The sequence below is a fragment of the Protomyctophum bolini genome (genome assembly GCF_963924005.1).
Source record: "Protomyctophum bolini genome assembly, chromosome: 6".
In the NCBI taxonomy this organism is placed as follows: domain Eukaryota; kingdom Metazoa; phylum Chordata; class Actinopteri; order Myctophiformes; family Myctophidae; genus Protomyctophum; species Protomyctophum bolini.
In genome coordinates this window covers 9,044,214-9,067,856 of record NC_137867.1, presented here as the reverse complement: position 1 = coordinate 9,067,856, position 23,643 = coordinate 9,044,214, and the positions used below count along the sequence as shown (strand labels likewise).

Genomic DNA, 23,643 nt, shown 5'->3' with positions numbered 1-23,643 from the left:
AAATTGTATGAATTCGCCACCACATCAAACACAGTAGAACGTGCTATACTTTATTTGCTGTTAGAATCAACTTGGCACTGCAGGAAGGACTATTACAAATGTATATTGATTCTCTCCGCTATCTACAAACCATCATCCCATCTGCCATTGTGATACCCACCCCGCGTGTAGGTGTTATTTTACATGTTATATCGCGTACGTAGTATTGCATTGTCAGCAAGTGACCGATTGCACTTGGAAGCTGTCCAGACAGCAGTCTACATTTTGTCCAGGTAGTTGTCGAGGGCGGGGATGCCTTCCTTGAGGCCCTTGCGGTGGCGGGTTTCTTTCACTATCGCGGCAGGCTGGCTCTTCTCGTCGAAGGGGTCGCCTGGCAAGACCTGCCAGTGGTCGAACACGCACTGAGGGAACGCCTGGCCTCCCGTGTTGGACCTCAAGTCTGCTGTGAAACCTGCCGGACGCAAAAGATGAGCTTATAACTCAATGGAGCTAATGACATTTATTGTCACAAACACAGATACAACGTAAAAGTGAAATCCCTCTAGGGGTCAACCGCTGGGTCACAGGTTCGAAGCTTGATCCCGACCACCTTTGCTACGTGTCACTCCATGTCTCTCGCTCCCTGTTCCCTGTCAATGTCCACTGGTACTATCAATAAAGGTAGAAAAAGCCCCAAAAATATCGTAAAAAGTATAAAAAAATGTTCCTGTTCCGAACAAACTTTTATGGTTTGGAACATACTAATTTTCATAAGAAACACTAGGTGGGAAGAAAGAACCGTTTCAGTTCAATACCGGTCAAAAAAGGGGACAGAATAGACAAAAACGATATCACATTATGATTAGTTATAGGAATGGTAAATGGTGCATTTATATCGTGCCGTTATGCAAGGCGCTTTACATAGTGCAAATACATTCACCCATTCACACACACATCCATACACCGATTGCGGCAGAAGCCATGCAAGGTACCAACCAGCACATCGGGAGCAATTTGGGGTTCAGTGTCTTGCCCAAGGACACTTTGACATGTAGACAGGGGGAGCCGGGATTCGAACCACCAACCCATGGATCATTAGACGACCTGCTCTACCTCCTGAGCCACAGTCGCCCCCGAATCCTAACTAATGCTCAGGATATGAAGATAATGGGTGAAGTCACCCTTTACTTTAAAACTGTGGTGTCAATGGACCGTCTCACGATGACAGCTGTGTTTTCCACTGGTAATTACCAAAGGATTAATTTACAGGGAGGTATGCTTTCACCACAAAGATGTTGTTCGTTCTTTTATAATATTTTATTATTTTTATGACATAACATTACATAAACTACATTCACATACACCCCCACACTCAAGACACGTGACGAAGATGTTGTTAGTTAACCCATTCTGGGCGGGAACCCCTTTTTTATACTTTAGCTATTGAATAGCAGATCTACAAGCTGCGCTACGAGCTTGTATAGGTCTGCTATTTTTTGAAAAAAAACGTGGAAAATGCGGCACAAATCTTTGAAAATATATTATTCTTTCAGGAGACTTTCTTTTTTTTTGGTGAAAATGGGTTAAACTTACCAAAGGATTCGTTGACGGGGAGGTATGCTTTCACCACAAAGATGGGCGTTCCGGTGACCTGGCACTCTTCAAACACATGTCCCCTCTTCCTGTTCAGCACGCCGTAGATGCCTCCCACCACTTGCTCCGGACACTGTCACGAGGACACCGTTTATAGGGACATTCTTATAGGACAGTGTTTCCCCAAACATTTTTATCTCTAGGTCCCCCAGGTTGATATGCAATAGATTATGATAGTTAATATCTGGTTAATATCAGATTCCACATTGTGAACCTCTGATTGATTGATTGATTATTTATTTATTCTCTGTTTACTCGAGACCCCTGTGACTGATTATAGGCCTACTTTTAAACACACAAATATCTGCCATTTTCAAAAGAGTTTTATATTCATTTTAAAACTTGAAATGGGACATTTCTTCATAATGAGCACTTTTTACTTTTGGTACTTTAAGTACATTTCGAAGCCAATTTACTTTTGTACTTTTACGCGAGTGCAATTCTGATTGAATTCTTCGTGTAACCTGTAACAAAGTATTCAACCCATTTTGGGGCGGGAACCCCTTTTGGTGTCGGCATCATGTCATGCTTTAGCTATTGAAAAATAGCAGACCTACAAGCTCGTAGCGAGTGGGCTTGTAGGTCTGCTTTTTTTTTTTAAACTGTCAGGATTTAGAAGACATTTTTAGAATCTGATCTCGGGTCAAAATGGGTTAAAGAACCACCATTCTTCTGTGCGTTAGAATCTGATCTCAGGTCAGAATAAGTTAACACATTTGAGTACTCTCCCCCCCCCCCCCCACCACTGATGAATTGCGGGTGTGTATATATACCTGGATCTCCACCAGGTAGACGGGCTCCATCAGCCTGGGCTCGGCGGTGAGCACGGAGGCGTAGAGGACGCGGCGTGCGGTGGGAATGATCTGCCCGCCGCCTCTGTGGATGGCGTCCGCGTGCAGGGTGACGTCATGGATGTCGAAGCGGACGCCCCTCATGTTCTCCTCGCACAGGGTGCCCTGACGGTGATAGGGGAGGGGGAGGGGGTGGGGGGGGGGGGGGGGGGTGAGAAAATCGCTTTCTTCCACCGTTGGTTTCTTGAGCGAAATTGTGCACACTATATAATAATGAGCATTATAGTGAGGACCACTTATACTGTATGAAGATAAGGTTGAAAATGGGTGAACTGCCCCTTCAAGTTAAAAAAAAAGGCTTCTTCCTTCCAGCACTGTCAAGACTCTGACCTCTAATGACACCCCTTCCTACAGTAGGGTGGGGTTCTGTGCTTTTTGATTGGCATTGCATTCATAATAGTTATGATTAGTATCATGACGAGATACGGCGTGGCAACTATGAAGCGCTGACTGGAATGGACACTTCATTTGTTTAAAGTGCACTGTTTACCGCTGGTGCCCACATGAAGGACCCACCAACGAAAGATCAATGGATGGACATTCATACTTGGACTACAAGAGGATACATTCTATACAAAGTGGGAAAAGTGGAATCTCTTCTCTCAGCCTATAGCGATACTGCAATAGGATTTCATTGAATGTTTTTTTGTAATATGAAAAATGCAGCCTTTTTGTCTTTTTTTTCTTCTTTTTGTATAGCCTTGTTTGTTGTTTTTTTGTCTGTTCTTCCTTCAATAAAAGTGAAGTGGAAAAAAAAAAGTGCACTGTTTACCGTTGCTCTGTATTGTTGATGCTTCTTGTTTAGTCTTAAGATTCCCCCCCCCCCCCCCCCATGTATTGCTGTGTAGGCTACACCACAGTACTTTTTCTTTTCATTACTCTTTACCCGTAAGTTGTAACTCTGTAACATTAACGGCTTGTGTCGACTGAATCTGTGTCTGTCGTGCATGCAGGACATTGCGGGGCGCTTCACTCACCTCCTTGGTGGCCCACTGGAAGCCGGCCACGACGCTGTCCTTGATCTCGTTCAGGTACTGCACGCCCTTGGACACGTCAATGACCATGTTGGGTCCCGTGCCGTCGGGGCCGAAGCACCAGATCTTGCGGGCCTCCGCCACCTCCCACTCGTACTTCTCGGTCAGGTAGCGCGCTCTCAGCTTGAGCTCCTGGCGGGCGCTCACGTCGCCCTTGTCCACGTCCTCGGCCAGGCCGTCGGGGAAGGGCCGCGCCTTCATGAACAGGCGGTTGTGCTTGTTGGGAGACTTGGACAAGCACACCTGGTTGGACTCCTCGGTCACCGTCTCGCGGTAGGACACCACGGGGTCCGATTTCTGTCGAACGACGAACACCACAAGATGTGACGGATTGTAATGCGCATAAACGTATTTTATGTTTGGTTCCCGGAGCTGCGCCGGTATAACCGTCAACCAGCGTTAATTGTGTCACCTTTAAAGCCATGAGGACTGCCTTTTTTTCATTGTCTAAAAACTACAGTAAGTAAATACAAACTAAACTAAAACTAAGCTATGGTGTAAAAGTAGATTTGCTATATGTGTCGAGCACTTTTTTCTCTCAGCAAAGTGTAAATCAAGCGTTAACAGTGTCATATCATGGCTTGCTAAAAAAAAATACATTTTTACCAGGCTTGAATCAATTGATTCTAAGGAAGCATCACACAGTGCTTATACCTTCAGGGGGATTCCTGCATGGTCCTCCTCCAGATCTTTCAAACAGATCTCCAGGTGCAGCTCTCCAGCTCCAGCCACGATGTGCTCCCCCGACTCTTCAATGATACACTGTTGGACACAAAGTCACCAGGATTTCAAGCCGCTTTCTCACTTGAAAAGTGGAAAATGGAAGAAAATAAATTATACTTATGCAATAACACAAGAGGGTGTGCGTTACTGTCATTAATGGCAGTGATTAATGTGGCATTCATTAATAGCCCGTGTCTGAAAAAGCTTGACACATTTAAAAAGGTTTAGCTCATTTACATTGGTACTTGAATACAGGACTTTAGTATTTCTACATTGAGGTATTGCTACTTTAACTTGAACCCGCAGCATGCCTATTCTGGGGGAAATATTCAACCGTGCAGAAATAGTAGATCTACAAGCTCACAAAACGACTGACCACAAATCACTGTATAATCTCTGCTATCGTGAAGAAATCACTCCAAAATGTTCATTTTTCAAAAAATTCAAGATGGAGTGCCACGATTTTTATCCCCACCCTAAAACATGATCATCAGGTATTATTATAATACCCAAAAAGTGTACAATATTTGTTAAAATCATGCTTTTATTTGGACACGCCCACCAGTTCATGCATGCGTGCGCGTGTGTGTGTGTGTGTGTGTGTGTGTGTGTGTGTGACCCCAATGCGACCCCAGTTAGCTGACTGCTCAAAACGGCTGCAGAGGTCAATAGGTCGTACTTGGAGTGGGACAGGGATATCATTTATTTAAAGACGGTTACGCCGCGGAAAAAGCCAATTCGGATCGTGACGAATCATGACAATGAACACAATCTTTTGGGCCGATCAAATAATTTATAAGACGAAAAACAAAACCAATAGTGTTGTCTCCTGACTTTCTTTTCTTCTTTCTAATGATTTGATCGGCCCAAAAGATTGTGTTCATTGTCATGATTCGTCACGATCCGAGTTGGCTTTGTCCGCGGCGTAACCGTCTTTAAATAAATTATATTAAAAGTGCCGATGGGAGAATGCATGGGGCTTCCACTTCCTGGGCCACTCGCTTTTCTGAAAGGGGGCGGGACTGCGGCGCTCTATAGGGACAGATAAGACATCCAGACCTAAATTCTTTTCGCTCCTATGCGACCAAAATGTGGAACGCCCTACCAACAGTCATTAAGACATGTGAATCCCTTGGCTCCTTCAAAACTGCTCTCAAAGGGCACCTACGGATGGCTGCAATTCGAAACTGGCCTCTGTAAAAGCTGAATTTGTATCTGGATTGTACTATGTTTTTGTATGGACGTGGTGTTGGGTGCCTGCACATATGCACACATGGCATCAACGCATGGTGTTGTGTGCAGGCGCCCTACACTCTGTCTTTGTACTATGGATTGTACTATGTTTTTGTATGGACGTGGTGTTGGGTGCCTGCACATATGCACACATGGCATCAACGCATGGTGTTGTGTGCAGGCGCCCTACACTCTGTCTTTTGTTTTTCTTTTCTTTTATCCCCCTGTTCCCCTCACTGTATATACTTTTTTTTCCCCTTTTCGCTTCCTATATGATGAATTCCTGTTCTGTTCTTTAACTACATAGAAGTGTCTATTTGTTTGTCTCTAAATTTTTTGATGAATTGAACAATGTGGACCCTGTTGTAAACAAGTGTAAGGCTTAATTGGGTCGTCCACTCACAGTTAACAGTCTTTGTATTGAGTTTGTGCTTGAAATGTACTGTAATTCTGCAAACTGTTAATAAAGATTTCAATCAATCAATCAAACCTGCACGTGCGCACACAGACACACACACACACACACACACACACACACACACACACACACACACACAGTCACTCTCGGGAAGAAGCTTGGCAGCCGCTCAAACACATGCGCAACACACACCTGAACCATGGGGTCTGACTTGGCGAGGCGCTTCAGGCCCTCCACCAGCTTGGGCAGGTCGGCGGGGTTCTTGGCCTCCACGGCCACGCGCACCACGGGGCTGACGCTGAACTTCATCACGCGCATGTTGTGGGCGTGCTCGAAGGTGGTGATGGTGCCCGTCTTCACCAGGTACTGGTCCACGCCCACCAGGCCCACGATGTTCCCGCAGGGCACGTCGTCGATGGGCTCCGTGTAGCGGCCCATCATCAGGATGGTCCTGTGTGTGTGTATAGCGCAAAGTCACGTTTCTTAACCCATTCTGACCTGAGATCAGATTCTAAAAAAAATGTCTTATTACATCCTGACAGTGTCATTATTAACCCATTCTGACCTGAGATCAGATTCTAAAAAAAATGTCTCTGACAGTGTCATTATTAACCCATTCTGACCTGAGATCAGATTCTAAAAAAAATGTCTTATTACATCCTGACAGTGTCATTATTAACCCATTCTGACCTGAGATCAGATTCTAAAAAAATGTCTTATTACATCCTGACAGTGTCATTATTAACCCATTCTGACCCGAGATCAGATTCTAAAAAAAATGTCTTATTACATCCTGACAGTGTCATTATCAACCCATTCTGACCTGAGATCAGATTCTAAAAAAATGTCTTATTACATCCTGACAGTGTCATTATTAACCCATTCTGACCCGAGATCAGATTCTAAAGAAATGTCTTATTACATCCTGACAGTGTCATTATTAACCCATTCTGACCTGAGATCAGATTCTAAAAAAAATGTCTTATTACATCCTGACAGTGTCATTATTAACCCATTCTGACCTGAGATCAGATTCTAAAAAAATGTCTTATTACATCCTGACAGTGTCATTATTAACCCATTCTGACCTGAGATCAGATTCTAAAAAAAATTCTTATTACATCCTGACAGTGTCATTATTAACCCATTCTGACCTGAGATCAGATTCTAAAGAAATGTCTTATTACATCCTGACAGTGTCATTATTAACCCATTCTGACCTGAGATCAGATTAAAAAAAATGTCTTATTACATCCTGACAGTGTCATTATTAACCCATTCTGACCCGAGATCAGATTCTAAAGAAATGTCTTATTACATCCTGACCGTGTCATTATTAACCCATTCTGACCTGAGATCAGATTAAAAAAAAATGTCTTATTACATCCTGACAGTGTCATTATTAACCCATTCTGACCCGAGATCAGATTCTAAAGAAATGTCTTATTACATCCTGACAGTGTCATTATTAACCCATTCTGACCTGAGATCAGATTCTAAAAAAAATGTCTTATTACATCCTGACAGTGTCATTATTAACCCATTCTGACCTGAGATCAGATTCTAAAAAAATGTCTTATTACATCCTGACAGTGTCATTATTAACCCATTCTGACCTGAGATCAGATTCTAAAAAAAAATCTTATTACATCCTGACAGTGTCATTATTAACCCATTCTGACCTGAGATCAGATTCTAAAGAAATGTCTTATTACATCCTGACAGTGTCATTATTAACCCATTCTGACCTGAGATCAGATTAAAAAAAAATGTCTTATTACATCCTGACAGTGTCATTATTAACCCATTCTGACCCGAGATCAGATTCTAAAGAAATGTCTTATTACATCCTGACCGTGTCATTATTAACCCATTCTGACCTGAGATCAGATTCTAAAAAAATGTCTTATTACATCCTGACAGTGTCATTATTAACCCATTCTGACCTGAGATCAGATTCTAAAAAATGTCTTATTACATCCTGACAGTGTCATTATTAACCCATTCTGACCTGAGATCAGATTCTAAAAAAAATTCTTATTACATCCTGACAGTGTCATTATTAACCCATTCTGACCTGAGATCAGATTCTAAAAAAAATTCTTATTACATCCTGATAGTGTCATTATCAACCCATTCTGACCTGAGATCAGATTCTAAAAAAATGTCTTTGACTTTTCAAAAATAACAGACCTATGGTAGGTCTGCTATTTTTCAATAGCTAAAGCATAACATTTTAGGACTGAGACCACGTTCTACATGTCTTCTAAATCCTGAGAATGTGTTTCTCTATCAAGACCCCCTTTTCCACCGGTTGGTTCCCAATGGGAACCGGTTCAGTTCTTTTTGGTTCTTATAGTCCATTAGGCGGAATGTAAATGTAAAATGTTTAATACAATAAATCATTGTCTTCGTGTAAGTACTCAATTTTCATGGTGATAACAATCTAATATAGGTATGGTTTTGCCCACTCAATTCATAATTAACGTTCCAATTTTGGAGCTCTGGCTCATGGACTAAGAACCAACAAGAACTGAACCGGTTCCCACTGGGAACCAACCGGTGGAAAAGGGGCGGGCCTCACTGGTTCTCAAACTATTTCATGTCAAGTCTGAAAATATGTGGTTCCAAAAGCGCTCAGACCTCTGAATGGGTTTCAGATAGAGGTCGTCCTTCTTTCCAGGAGAGTAGTTGGGGCCCATGATGCGAACCTTCTGCCCCGTGGACACCGTGCCGGAGAACACGCGGCCGAAGGCGTAGAAACGGCCTTTGTCGGTGGTGGGCACCATCTTGGAGATGTACATCATGAGGGGAGCTTTGGCGTCACAGCTCTTGATTCCTGATGAGGGGTAAAGGCATTGTGAATAAGACAGAAAAATCTATCTATGTAGTGGTTTCTGAGGAGCGCAATGTGAAGAAAGAAATTAGTTCCATTTATCTCGATAGTTCTACTGAAACAGCAACTCCCGACTCCGTGAACCCCTCTTTGCAGAGGTTATTGTAATATTTAAAGGCATTGTGTGAGCTTGGAGGTCCATTGTCGGCTGTTATCATCAATGATGGACAAAATCTCCTAACTCCACTTGAGCTAGATTTGGGTGGTGATAATATAATGTGCAATGCAATACAGTCACTAATACCAACAACTTTGAAGAGGCAGCAGTATTAGCATTTGTTATTCTCAATTCGTTGTCAATATGGGAATTTAACATTTGTGTGAAACGAAAATCTACACTAACAACTGAATATATGAGGGGCTAGCGCCCCTCAAAAATAAAATAATAATAATTTCCTGAAACATTTACATTTTGGAGTTAGCAGTGCCGAACAGCAGAGATATAGGCCTAGCCAAAGGACCCCTTATCTGAGAGAGAGAGAGAGAGAGAGAGAGAGAGAGAGAGAGAGAGAGAGAGAGAGAGATGTAGCAGCTAGGGATCCCCCCACTACATATATTGTATACAATTATGTTGCAGATTCAATTCATAGATATCTCTGCTGTCGGGAGGAATCTGATCTCAGGTCAGAATGGGTTCATCAGACCAGTGTGTGTCCAGTGGAAACCTCGCATGAATCTGATCTCAGGTCAGAATGGGTTAAGACCCACTATAGTATTTCTATAGTATGTAAGTAACGAACCCATGGCCGCCTCGTCGTCCATGGGCCCCTCGTACAGCAGCTCACATCGGTACTTCTGCGACGTCACCGGGGACGGGAGGTGGATGGTGATCATCTGGAGCAGAGCGTCCCCTGCTGGCAGCCAGCGGCGCATCACCGCCTGAGGTGTAAAAAACATAAGCGGGTTAACCTCTTAACCCATTCAGGGGCTGGAACCCCCTTTTGGTGTTATGCTTTAGCTGTTGAAAAATAGCAGATCTATACAAGCTCATAGCTTGTATAGGTCTGCTATTTTACGACTGACATAGAAACATCTTTTTCAGAATCTGATCTCAGGTCAGAATGGGTGACCTGAGATAGCTGAGCTGGATACCCCAGGAATCTATGCTGTATGGTCTCCCCCCCCCCCCCATCCACGACCCCCTTTATAGCAAATCTAAAGTGTCATTGCCGAAAGAATTATGTCTGAAAACTACTGTATAATGACATGCCCAAAATATAGGGACACACCGATTCACCAATGTGTCACTCACACCACACGTCTACTGTAAATGGGATGTGGATTGAGATTGAAATAACGCAGATCTAAAACCTTATCAATTAATCTGCAGAAAAACCCAAATCAGATGAGCGCATGTAAGCATAAAATAACTTAATTTGACGTTATTAAATGCAAACTCTTAACGGGTGGCAACCAAACAAAAAAATGTGCTGTGAGGTGCAATGCTATGATGATAAATGCCACAGCTGGGAAATGGTAATCAATTTATTTTGAAAGGCCCAAAGCCGCCGCCATGGAATGTGTTAAACACGCTGTTGTTGTTGATATGCGAAATTATCGTATACATTTGGAATTATCGATCGTATATATATACATCGTACAGATACAGACGGTATAAAACGCGATGATTGTCGTACGTCTGGCATGGCTAGTGCGTGACAAGCACCTTCAGAAGGGGTTTTCCTTCTTTCTCTTTGTCGTCGGCGTCCAGCTTCACGTCCAGCTTCTCAATCAGCTTCTGTGTTGCTTCTTTGTTGAAGTTCATGATGGCGTCGAAAACCTGGTGAATATCAGAGGCAAGATACTTAACCCTTTTCTTCATGCGTACGACTTTGGCTGCTTATATAAATCTGAGCTATTATTATTATTAGACATACATTAAATACAAATAATAATAATAATAATAATAATTGGCTGCGGACCTTGAAAATGGGGTCCAGCACCAGCTGGCAGAATGTTCTTGGGAGCTTGGCGCCTTCTGCGTTGGTGGCGGTCTTGCTGAATTTACCAGTCGCTGGATCAAAGTACCTGCAAAAAAGGCATGTATAATGCACTCCTCAATCAGTGACACTGCTTGTATCTTAGTCTGCGTAATCTCAGTGTGTAATGCACTGGACGTGTATCCACTGGACGTGTGAGTGCGTGAGTGCGTAAAAAAACGAACCGGGGCAATTTTAAAAGCAGTCACGCAACGCAACGCATCGTGGGCAGTGGAGCCACCCTTCATTGATTAAAAAGGGAACATTCCCTGACAGTGGTGGAGCCCCGGCGTTGGCTGGTGAAATTATAGACATAGTTAATAAGTTCAAAAATAAAATCTCTTATGACTGCAATGACATTGACATGACACTCATAAAAAGAGTTATAACTGCTATTGCAGATCCATTAACATATATGTCATCTATCATTTGTGACTGGTTCTTTTCCTAAACAAATGAAAATAGCAAAGGTAATTCCAATTTACAAAGCAGGAGATAAACATCTATACACCAACTACAGGCCAGTGTCCTTGTTGCCTCAATTTTCAAAAATTCTTGAAAAACTATTTGATGCAAGGCTAGGTGGCTTCCTAGAAAAACACCAGTTACTGACAGACAGTCAATATGGTTTTCGAGCAAAGCGATCCACATCGATGGCACTGGTTGATTTAATAGAGGAACTAACAAGTTCAGTTGATAATAACAATTATGCAGTGGGGGTGTTCATTGATTTAAAGAAAGCTTTTGACACAATAGATCATGATATAATGCTAAAAAAGATGGAGAGATATGGTGTTAGAGGGGTAGGTTTAAACTGGTTAAAAAGTTACATCACAAATAGACAACAGTATGTACAGATGGGTGAATATAAATCAAACTGTTCACATATCACGTGTGGAGTGCCGCAGGGCTCAATACTAGGACCGAAATTATTCATACTATATATTAATGATATATGTAAGACATCCAGTATCATGAAATTTGTTATCTTTGCCGATGACACCAATATATTTTGCTCTGGAAAGGACATTCAGCAACTGCTGGAGTTGGTAAAAATTGAATTGGACAAATTAAAGGTATGGTTTGATCTAAATAAACTATCACTTAATCTGAAAAAAACTAAATATATGGTATTTGGCAAACAAAAAGCACTGATGAACACAAATATTGAGGTAAAAATTGATAATATAATACTAGAAAGAGTTTTTGAAAAATTGATGCTGCTATATAAATATTTGAAGTTTTTCCAGAAACCTTAGGTCAGGATTTAGAGGAGTTCTTAGAATCGGCCTCAGGCCTAAAAACCTAACCGCAAGCGGAAAAAGACAAGGTTGTGTCTTAACCGGCCACTGTACGACTGTCGGTGCGTCGGACTATAACGTCTGTCCCCCCCACGATTGGGTCCCATGTCAGAAACACACAGACTCACTTGTCTCCCCACAGCTTCTTCATCATCTCCTCCACCTTCTTGGCGCGCTCTACTGGCGTCAGCGGCGCCTTCTTTTCGGCCTTGGCCGAAAACTTGGCCACGTACATCTCGGCGAACTGCTTGAGAGTGAACGCCCAGCCGTGGAGCCCTGAGCCGAAACCCACGGTCCCCACCACTGGATCCAACTGCAGAGAGAGAGAGAGAGAGAGAGAGAGAGAGAACCATCAATATCCCACCTCAATGGCTACTATACTTTATGCATCAACAACATACCCTTTAAGTGCCGGAAGTGCATCAAAATAGAAGCTCCCGGGGTGCCAGAGTTGTCTGAGCGCTTTTACTCTGAAAGCCATGAACCGGAAACACTTTCTTAAAAAAGTTGACTTGACAAAGTGACCTCACAATCTCTGATCATCTTAATATATTTATATACGCTCCAAAAAGCGTTCATATTTTGCGGGAGAGACGGATGAGGAGCAGAAATGAAGCGGCAGCATATCGATCCATTTATCACCACGGAGAGCGCCCTGGATGAGGAGATACGAGTCATTCTTTCCGCTGCGCTAACATGGGAGTCAATGACAAGCTAATAGTTGCACAGAGCGTTAGCATACGGCAAGCGAAAAGCGAAATGCCAAAAAAAAAAAAAGGAATAATTCTGAATATTCTTATCTCGCCCCGTGTCGTTTGGACGTCGCTAGGACGTCCACAGACGTCAGAGGCACCTCTCGGTTCCAATCCTTATGACGTTTCCAGACGTATTATGTACAAATTGTGTTTTAACAGTGGTTCCACTGCTCGACTCTTGTAAAACCCATTTTTTCTTATTACTCCTTCAGATTCTGTCCAAAAATACTGCAAATCATTACACCGTATAACGCTATAGTCAGGTGCTCAAGACAGATCTGTCCGATATTTCATATTCCATCCTAATTGCTAACATTGGCTTTCAAAGTTTGCAGGATGGCCCGTTTTGAAGAAAAAGCCTCAAATCATATGCCTCAAATCACAGTTTTAGTAATAGTACAACATAAACATTACAGAGACTTTAGTTGTCACTGTACATTACTTTAAAACAGTTGGCCTGTTGCACACATGCCTAAAATTGCTGATATTTGCGGCACTCTCATCGAAAACAATGTATTTCAAACTCCAGCTTGTCACACTTGCAGTGCTGCACGAACAGCGCTCAAGCATTGTTTTCTGCCCCCTCAATGACGACACTCTCCACCTGCTTACTGTAAATCACTCTGGATTAAGAGCGTCTGCTAAATGCCTCAATTGTAATTGTAAATTGTACACCACTCTGGCTCGGTGGTGCTTCACGTGGCTCAAGTTCACTTGAGCCGACTTTGCACAATTTGTGTTGCGTCCCGATAAGCACAGAATAGTAAATCATGTTTTGGGGTGAGCGTTTGCCCCAACTGCCACTCAAAGTGACTCCTGGACGATCACAGCACATCCTTGCACAAGTGGTATAGGCTCTGGGTTGTCACCACTGACCATGATGTAGCCGCGCTATGCTAACGGGCGGCGGCAGCACTGACCATGATGTAGCCGCGCTATGCTAGCGGGCGGCGGCAGCACTGACCATGATGTAGCCGCGCTATGCTAGCGGGCGGCGGCAGCACTGACCATGACGTAGCCGCGCTATGCTAGCGGGCGGCGGCAGCACTGACCATGATGTTGCCCATGGGGCCGTTCTCGGACTCCCCGTAGGTGCAGATGATGACGTTGACGTTCTCCACGATGCGCTGGAAGGTCTGGAAGAGCGCGTCGGGCTCCAGCTGCAGCTCCAGCAGCGCCCGGTCCATCTTGTTCATCATCAGGACCGGTTTGATCCGCTCGGCGATGGCCTGCCGCAGCACCGTCTCTGTCTGGACGCACACGCCTAAAAGAAATTTAAATGAAACTCCATCTCAGGCCACTGTGTTAGGTCAGGTCTGGAATAGAACACTTTATTTATACTGCCCGACAAAGCCAAACGTGCAGAAACTATGTTTTTGGACACTTATTTGTGTATCCCAAAGGTCAAATTTGCCTTGGTGATTTTGGGAGATAAGCAATTGCCAAGAACACATTTACAATTAGTTTAATATCACTAATTTGCCGACATCACATTTGGCTGACCAGTTGAAACACACTTAAACCTATCGGCCATTTTGTCCCCTGTATAGTTACTGCACTTTGGCTTTGTAGGGCAGTATAGTCCTCAGTGTTAATTGAACTCTGAGAGGGTCCAAATGGGTCCATTTTGGTTACATTCTATTACAATCTCAGAGTTAAGGTCCTTTTTCTGCCATTTTCTGTCGTTTTTTCCACAGTTTTTCCAAAAACGCACCAGTATGCAAGGACCGTTACAAGTGGATAGATTAACACTTGAGGATTTTACCGTGAACAACATAGGATACATATGAACATGGAAAACAAACTCATTCACACAACATATAACTACTGTGCAACAACTGCAATGCATTGCAAAATCATGTAGTGACACTGGAATAATACAAGCTTTAATACTATGGACAGCTAACAGACAGATCATGCACGTGCAGCATGGAGTCGAATGGGGTTTTCATGTGTATTTCATAGTAAACGTTGAGGGTTAGCGTAAACACAATATCTTAAAAAAAACAAATAATAATAATAAATAACCCAACGTAACAGCACACTGTCCTTCTCAGTAGCACGATAATGCACTTCCTCCCTGATTAATAACTCACAGATAAAAAAAAATGGGGCGCAACTAATCGATTTAATCGATTATTAAAAATAGGAATAAAATAGGAAACTACTCAATAGTCGCAGCACTCGAGAATGTGCCACCAGGCCGTGTTATTATTAACACAGTCTCCATATATACCACAGAGCATGCAGTTTGTGCATTGTTGCTCAAGTTTCAACACCAGCTGCAACGGCGTCTCGGCACCACTATCACGACGCATTCCCTAGTGGAACGGGAGCTGGGTTGCTTCTCTGCCAATCACAGCGTATAGGGAGCGGTGGGGTCGGGGTCTGTGCACTGCCTGAACCAGATTCAGCCGACTCACTGATGCTATAATATGGCATTTCAATTCCGTGCACAACGAGGCAGTGCTGCATCAAGCTCAAACGTCAGCGTATGAGTTGGCTCTCTGTCTGTATATGTAAAAGATGGCGTCTGACATTTTTTTTACATTATTCAACGGAGTAACACTTGTCCTATGGGGCTTGTCATCATACTATTGGTTGAAAGAAATATGTTTTTAATATCAAACCTTTAGTAACGTAAATTAGTTTTGGTGCATCATACTGTTAATTAAGACCACAGTTAAGACCAAAGTGTGAAAAAACAAACAAACATAATTTGTATCATTTCAGCTGGTATGTTACAGTGACTGCATGTCTTGCAAGCCAAAGCTTTTTCCTGGAAGCGTTACAAAACCTAATAATAATTGCCTAAGTCATATTTTAAGGTTTTCTGCCTAAGTTAAACTTGGGAAAGCATGCCCCAAGTATACATATTTTATCTGCCTTTATTTATATCGGCCTAACTCTACTCTCCTAACACTGCTGATTCATCATGTCTTAGCCCTATGTCCTCAGCCTATCAGAATGCTTGTTACATTCTATGTCCTCCGCCTATCAGAAAGCTTGTTACATTCCAAAATCACTTTATGCCTAGCCCCAATGCTGCGTTCACACGGGCAGATGCAAAGATGCAGTCTACCATTCATTGTCAACGGAAGCCAGTAACATGAAGAAAGATACAAAGATGCATCCGACGTTTGTAGCTGCTGCAAAAGCTACGAAGCTACAAATTGAAGCTGAGCTGGGTTCAACTTCCAGATGCAAAGCTACTAATCTACAACTGTAGCTGCAATGATACACGTCACTACGGACGCACGCTTGATGATGTTAATGACCATGTGAGAAACAGATATACAAAGCGACAAATGTCCTGTCTCCTGTGATTTTTGAATCTTTACATCTGCCCGTGTGAACGCAGCATAAAGGTGCGTTCAGACGGACAGATGAAACGGCGCAAAAACGCATCACAGCATAATTTGCGTCAGCTTCACGCATCATAGCTGCTTCGTAGCTTCACGTCGCTGGCTTCCATTGACAATGAATGGTAGACTGCATAATTTCATCTTCCTGTGTGAACGCACCATTATGCGTTATAACATTAGTCATCATTCATTTTTGAATGTAAACAAGCATTCTGATTGGCTTAGGACAGGGTTTTTTAACCAGTGGTCCTGGGACCACCATGGTCCTTGAGGGCGTTCTAGGTGATCCCCAGCAAAATGATACTCTAGAGAGCGTAAAATAAAACTTTCCTTTTACACTCTCAAGAGTAAAATTATTGTTAAACATCAAGTCTACACAATTAGGCAATGTAGAAGAATAATTGTTATTTTTTTTATCAACGTTTGCCTGTCATGTCTTCTCTAATGGTACCAAGGTCAATACACATGTAAGTCAATACAGCATGAAATTGTGGACAACAACATATCATCCAACGATAACAACAATATTTTGGCTCAGAGAGGCTAAATCTCATCAAATGTGTCTCAAATAAATAATGGACCTTGATAAGAACAGGGGTGAAAACCACCGGCTTGGGACACGGGCAATAAGGCACAATGTAATGCAGCAGTGTCAGGAGAGTATAGGCAAAAATGTCAAAAATTTGGCCAAAAAGTGACTTAAGCAAATATATGCTATGAGGCTAACGAAATAAATATACGACTACAGCACACACAGCAGCGTGTATAGCGATGCGCGGCCTGGCAGTGTGTGTAGCGTGGATATAGCGGCCCAGCTAGTGCTCGCTGTCGAGTCGACCACCGTACCTGAGACACAGTCTACAACTACAAGCGCCCCGTCGGTGACCCGCAGGGCAGCCGTCACCTCGGACGAGAAATCGACGTGACCGGGAGAGTCAATCAAGTTTATGAGGAAGCCAAAGCCGTCCTTGCTCTGTTTGATGAAGGCCAAGTCATTTTCTGCGAGCTCATAGTACAGGGAGATTGCACTGCAAGGGGAGGAGGAAGAGGAGTTGGAGGGACACAATCACATAACAGCCTTTCAGTTCACTAGAGACGCGTGGTGGACGAGGCACGTTGGTTGTCAGTGGTGGAAGAACTCAGATTGTTTTGGTTTTTTACTAAAAGAAGTAAAAATTAAAGAATGTGGAGATGTGCAGCAAGTTCAAAGGTGATGTCATCAATCATCAATATATATTAAAAATACCACAAGTAAAAGTACTCTATATGTACAATATGTCCCATGTCGCAGGTGTTTCAAGTTTTTAAAATGTGACAAAATATTGTGGTAACCCTACAAGCTATTGTAGTGTAGACGAGGACATGGAGGAATAACATGGTTGATGTATGTTTTGTAATAATAATCTAAATCTAAGTAACTAGTAGTAATTAATGAGATCCAAATAACTTTTGAGTAAAAAAAAACAACATTTTGACCTTAAATATATAGTGTAATATCAGTATGAAGTAAAAGTATCTCAACATTTAACATAAGTACAGCGGCGCTTGAGTACATTGTACTAAATTACTTTCCACCACTGTTGGCTATATGCTGCGGAACAGGGCAGCTGGCTAGCGTGTCTCCAGTACGTTCCAAGAGAAACGGTCACATGATCAAATGGCTGAGACTGACACAGACACTTCCTGTCGTAATATGTCTTGCACTTGAACCCCAGCATCCGTACTATTCGGGGTAAAACCTTAGCAGAAAATAACTGATCTATACCAAGCTTTCAATGCGTCACAAGGTGACGCGTTGAGAGCTTGTAGATTGGCTATTTTAAGTGGAGATATTGAATGCAGAGCTAAAACAGAAACATGCACTGGCATAGAGCCCTGAGGGACTCCGCTCAACCATATGGTATATAAAACACATTCATTGCCAATGAAATGACGACATATCGCGTCACTTAATTTCATTGATTATGATAGATTGCGCTCTTCGCCAATGTATGCATGGCTCTAGGTTGCTAGGAGACCGATAAAACTAGAAATTAACCGGAAGCGTAAACTCTTTCTCCACCGGTCTCACTGTAAGCAGATTTACAAAAAATACATTTATATCAGATTGCGTTTTTGGTCAAAACAAGCTGTTCTCGCCTTCAAGATAGGCGTTTTCAGTGGGGGGGGGGGGACACTGACAGTGGCTAATTAATTAATTAATACCTGGCAGTGAATGTGTTTTCTCAACCAGTGAGCCAGGATCCAAAGAAACATGGGACATGACCTAAGAACAACTTGGAAATGAGGCACCTATATTTACATGTAACGGAGCTAGAAGTGATATTTTGTGTTAAATAAGTGTTAAATATAGCTCCATATTGTGACGGTGACCATTTTCTCTATATAGTTTAAAGAGTTTGTTCATTAACCATCGCTCATCAAGCTCTTATAGCAAATAGAAAACACCAATGTAATCAGTGTCAAAGTACTGAAACAACTAAATGAGCAGACACAATTGGAAGTGGAACACAAGCACATAAATGCTGTGTACGTGTGATCCTGATTGGATACATTTCGTAACCCATCTGAAAACTGTGGTGACAGTGTTGTATTGAGCGCTCTTACGTGGATTTGATGGTGATGCACCTCTCCTGCTCGTCCTTTCGGGTGTCTGTGAATCGGGTCTCCCCCGCCCGGCCGGCGGCGATGATGCCGGCCTTGCTGACCAGGGAGTCGGTGAGGGTGGACTTGCCGTGGTCCACGTGGGCGATCACGGACATGTTCCTGATGTTGGACTTCTTGTCCATGATCTCTCGGATCTGGTTGACTGTAAAGTTCACCTGAGAAGAAGAAGAAGAAGGGCACAACTCTACTTATTAAGCCGTTTAGACCGTAGGACGTGTGGAAGTTGGCCTGATCCTTCTGCAGCACCATACTCCTTGCTGTTCGCGCATGCACGCTGCCATTCACTTCCTCAGAAAGAAAGGCTCGTATATAATCTCCTAATCTAGGGAGCTCTCCGTGGTTTTGACCAGATGGATATACTATAAGCTCTTCATGTCTGACTTCAACATGCCTCTCGTTTAAAATGAACTCGAGGGATTATCGAGCGACGTTATCATACCTCAGCGAGGTAAGCAAGCAACATTATTTCTCATGTTTTTGCACGGAACGGAAGGGGGGCATTCAGAGTAAAAGCTGCCATATCTGCGCGGCACCCAAAGCTGCTATTTTGAAAGAAATCCCGGCGCTGAATGTGTAACACATTCAGAGTTCAGACCGTACGACGTGTGGAAACGTCATAGCTAATCCAACCGACCTATACACACGTCCTAGAGCTTTTTCATTGATCATTTCTTTCTTTTTTTATTGGGTTGGCCTATCCCTGCAATGTAATCCTTGCTTTTCGCGCATGCGCGCTGCCATTCACGTCCCTGTTTAGCAATCAGAAAGGAGGGCTCGCCACGCGTAATCTAGGGAGCTCTCCATGGTTTTGACCAGATGGCTATATACTTCTGTCTTCATTTCTGACTTCAACATGCCTCTCGCCCGGAATTTTAACGCTTCTAGAGAGACTCGATCGTAACCATAGCGAGGTAAGCAAGCAACATTATGCCTCCCGATTTTCGTACGGAACGGAAGCCCCCGCCTTTCAGAGTAAAAGCTGCCATATCTGCCCGGCACCCCGAGCTTCTATTTTGAAAGAAATCCCGGCGCTGATTGTGTTTTAAGAAACTCGCTTACCGACATCATCAGCAGATATAGGTTTGTTCATTTCAATCAAAACGTATACATTTTGTATTAAAGAAAATGGGTTAATGAATGTAATAACAATGGCTTAAAGCTAATGCTAACTTTGCAGTAATAGAAAGCCTATAATTATGATTCCTCATTGATGATGTCGCCGGCAGGCGGGTTTATGAACTGTCCACTAAGCCCTCCTCTGAGACACGAACCGGGTAAACAAAAATGGCTAATATTATCACAACAAGCATTATAGTGTGAGGACCAGTGAGTTACAGTATATGAAGATATAAGGTTGAAAATGGGCGAAGTCGTCAATTTTTTAGTCAAATCAAAATCCCAGTATACTTCTCCTTCCTGCACTGATTATGAAGTCAGAAGGTGCATGAGAGAGATTGCAGTCTCTTTTAAACATTGTCCTGCTGTCAAATGGAAGCATTGCTGCAGTGCAGCGATGCACTGGGATCAAGCAGCAGCAAACTGAGATATTCTGTAATGTAGGTTACAGGCTGCATGGCATCCTACAGCAGTGGCAGGGACGTGCAGAGAGTGTTAGAGGGCCATGGGCCGAAATCCTGTAAGAGGGCACTTTTGGACAAAAAATAATGAAAATAGCAGATCTACAAGCTCACAACGCGTCACGCTGCAACGCGTTAAGAGCTTGTAGATCGGCTATTTTCGGGGGGCAACCCAACACTCGGTTGCTAGTGGGGATGCGGCGTACGACATGGATTTCTAAACAAATGTGTTCAACGCAAAATAGGCTATACTGTGTTCAAGTTCAGGAGACTTCAGAAAAAAGCATGGAAAGGAGTGGCATTTGCATTTCTTCCACCATGTAGTAAATGCTGCATTCGTGGTCTGGAAAGGGCAGTTGTCTTTACAGACGGGTAAAAGGGCAGTTGTCTTTACAGACGGGTAAAAGGGCAGTTGTCTTTACAGACGGGTAAAAGGGCAGTTGTCTTTACAGACGGGTAAAAGGGCATGTTGTCTTTACAGACGGGTAAAAGGGCAGTTGTCTTTACAGACGGGTAAAAGGGCATGTTGTCTTTACAGACGGGTAAAAGGGCATGTTGTCTTTACAGACGGGTAAAAGGGCATGTTGTCTTTACAGACGGGTAAAAGAGCAGTTGTCTTTACAGACGGGTAAAAGGGCAGTTGTCTTTACAGACGGGTAAAAGGTCAGTTGTCTTTACAGACGGGTAAAAGGGCATGTTGTCTTTACAGACGGGTAAAAGGGCAGTTGTCTTTACAGACGGATAAAAGGGCAGTTGTCTTTACAGATGGGTAAAAAGGCAGTTGTCTTTACAGACGGGTAAAAGGGCATGTTGTCTTTACAGACGGGTAAAAGGGCATGTTGTCTTTACAGACGGGTAAAAGAGCAGTTGTCTTTACAGACGGGTAAAAGGGCATGTTGTCTTTACAGACGGGTAAAAGGGCATGTTGTCTTTACAGACGGGTAAAAGGGCATGTTGTCTTTACAGACGGGTAAAAGGGCATGTTGTCTTTACAGACGGGTAAAAGGGCAGTTGTTTTATAGATGTGTAAAAGGGGCAGGGGCTGAAGCCCCCTTTGTTGTCTATGTGTGCACCCTGAGCCAGTGGCGTCAACTCCGTGGGTTCAGGGGCAAATGAACCCACTGGCATTTTGGCAAAATATATCAATATGCAGTATATGCACCCACTGTCCACTGAGATTTCCGTCAATAAGCGACCGCCACAAAGCGACTGCTTTACTGTTTATCATTGATCATGCTGAAATGTTGAAACGGAACAATTTAATGTTATAGCTGTAAGGAGAAACACTTTCCTCGTACTTTAAATGGTACGTCAATAAGCGACCGCCACAAAGCGACTGCTGTAAATAAAGTAGGCCTACCAATCGTTTTTTTCCCACCGCTGGGGGGGGGGCGTGGCTGCATGAACCCACTGCCGTTATAAGAACCCTCCGCCACTGCCCTGAGCAGTGCTTTTCAATCATTTTTGGCATTTGAGCCACGGACCACTTTTTGTTTTGTCTCTGGGATAATAATACATATAGGCCTAATAATAGCCCTAGTAGTAGGATTATATAGGCCTATTAATAAGAATAAATCCCACGTGACTTCTATGACTCACACATATTATGCATGTGCACGCTGCTGTCATGTTAAGCAGGCCGAGTCGTCCAATCGTGGCGCTCATGGGTCATTTGAGGCTTTAGTGCTGGGCGTGTTCGTTCTATTCTATTAATAACAGTGAGTAAGGTTATTGCAATATGTGCAGTGCACCCCCCTACAAGGATTATATGACACTCTACGCACTTGTATAAGGCCCAATAGCCATATATTATATATGCCAATATTATATAAATATAGCCTATATCATAATTTATATATATTATGCTACCTACCTATATAGGTGGCGTTTGCCGAAAGGATCAGATCAACTGTATAGTAGGCTTGTAGATCAGTTATTTGATAGCACTATATAGGCCCTATACACGAGTCAACATTATAGGCCTATATATATAAAGCATATTAAACGCTTGCTATTAGATTATTTATTCTGTTATAAATATCCACACAGACAGGCATTATTGACGATGTTGTCTGTCGTTAATAAAGAATGTGCTATATAGGCCTATATTGCCAGCATATTTAAGTGACACACGCGCACAATTAGGTCACATCTCATCGATATTGAACAATCGCAACAAGAAAGTATATATATACAGCTGGCTGTTGTTACCATTTTGGCGGATGGATGGTGTTGCCCGGCTCAGTGCGGCGCGGGGTCGTGTAGTTGTGTGCGTGTGTCTCGATCCTGTCCTCTCCGTCGGAGGATCTGGGCGAGAAGAGAGCGAGAGTGACGCACTGTGTTGGCTTTTAATGCTGCGTGCGTGCGTGGACGGACGGACGGATGCAGGTGGGAGACGCTCGTCGCGCGGCGTGGGTCATGTGGACCGTGGTCATATGGGACCCGAACCTCCAGTCCTGAGACCGAGAGAGGGACACTGGGTGGGATAGTCTCTCATGTCATGATGATGACTGTCTGCCAGGTTTTAGGCTACTTGGTTGGCTGCGCGCTGCAGCTGGCGGTGGTGGTCGCGCACCCGAAATGTCTATAGGCTGTATGGCAGGCATGGCTGACAGCTGATCTATACGAGTAGGCTTACAAGCTCACAACGTGTGGAAATACCATGCTATTAATATTTGATACTGCCAGAAACACACACACACACACACACACACACACACACACACACACACACACACACACACACACACACACACACACACACACACACAGGCGTGCAGGCGCCCTACACTCTGTCTTTCGTTTTCTTTTATCCCCCTGTTCCCCACTTCCCCTCACTGTATATATATTTTTTTCCCTTTTCGCTTCCTATATGATGAATTCCTGTTCTGTTCTTTAACTACATAGAAGTGTCTATTTGTTTGTCTCTAAATGTTTTGATGAATTGAACAATGTGGACCCTGTTGTAAACAAGTGTAAGGCTTAATTGGGTCGTCCACTCACAGTTAACAGTCTTTGTATTGAGTTTGTGCTTGAAATGTACTGTAATTCTGCAAACTGTTAATAAAGATTTCAATCAATCAATCAAACACACACACACACACACACACACACACACACACACACACACACACACACACACACACACACAGAGAGAGCGAGAGCGAGCGAGAGAGAGAGTGTGTGTCATTTAAGTAGCCTATCCAGAAATG

General features: G+C 43.2%; 1 protein-coding gene across 1 annotated transcript; it reads right to left on the bottom strand.

Moving 5' to 3' along the window:
* Positions 1–29: 29 nt before the first annotated feature.
* LOC308317504 (elongation factor 2) lies at positions 30–22,799 on the bottom strand. The gene is made up of 15 exons (XM_080766566.1): positions 22,643–22,799; positions 18,795–19,009; positions 17,034–17,215; positions 13,875–14,086; positions 12,196–12,380; positions 10,710–10,815; positions 10,454–10,567; positions 9,528–9,666; positions 8,535–8,730; positions 6,084–6,342; positions 4,172–4,279; positions 3,461–3,814; positions 2,406–2,588; positions 1,573–1,705; positions 30–451 (listed from the first exon to the last, which is right to left on the bottom strand). The coding sequence occupies exons 1-15, from the start codon at positions 22,643–22,645 to the stop codon at positions 258–260; spliced, it is 2,583 nt and encodes an 860-aa protein (XP_080622692.1). The 5' UTR covers positions 22,646–22,799; the 3' UTR covers positions 30–257.
* Positions 22,800–23,643: the final 844 nt, after the last annotated feature.

What these genes read in the sequence shown, in the direction of transcription:
- LOC308317504 (XM_080766566.1), bottom strand. An exon ending in GGACGACGAGGCGGCCATGG is followed by an intron (nt 8,731 to 9,527) that starts GTTCGTTACTTA and finishes ACCCCTCATCAG; the next exon opens with GAATCAAGAGCTGTGACGCC. An exon ending in TCCAGTGGGCCACCAAGGAG is followed by an intron (nt 2,589 to 3,460) that starts GTGAGTGAAGCG and finishes TATCACCGTCAG; the next exon opens with GGCACCCTGTGCGAGGAGAA.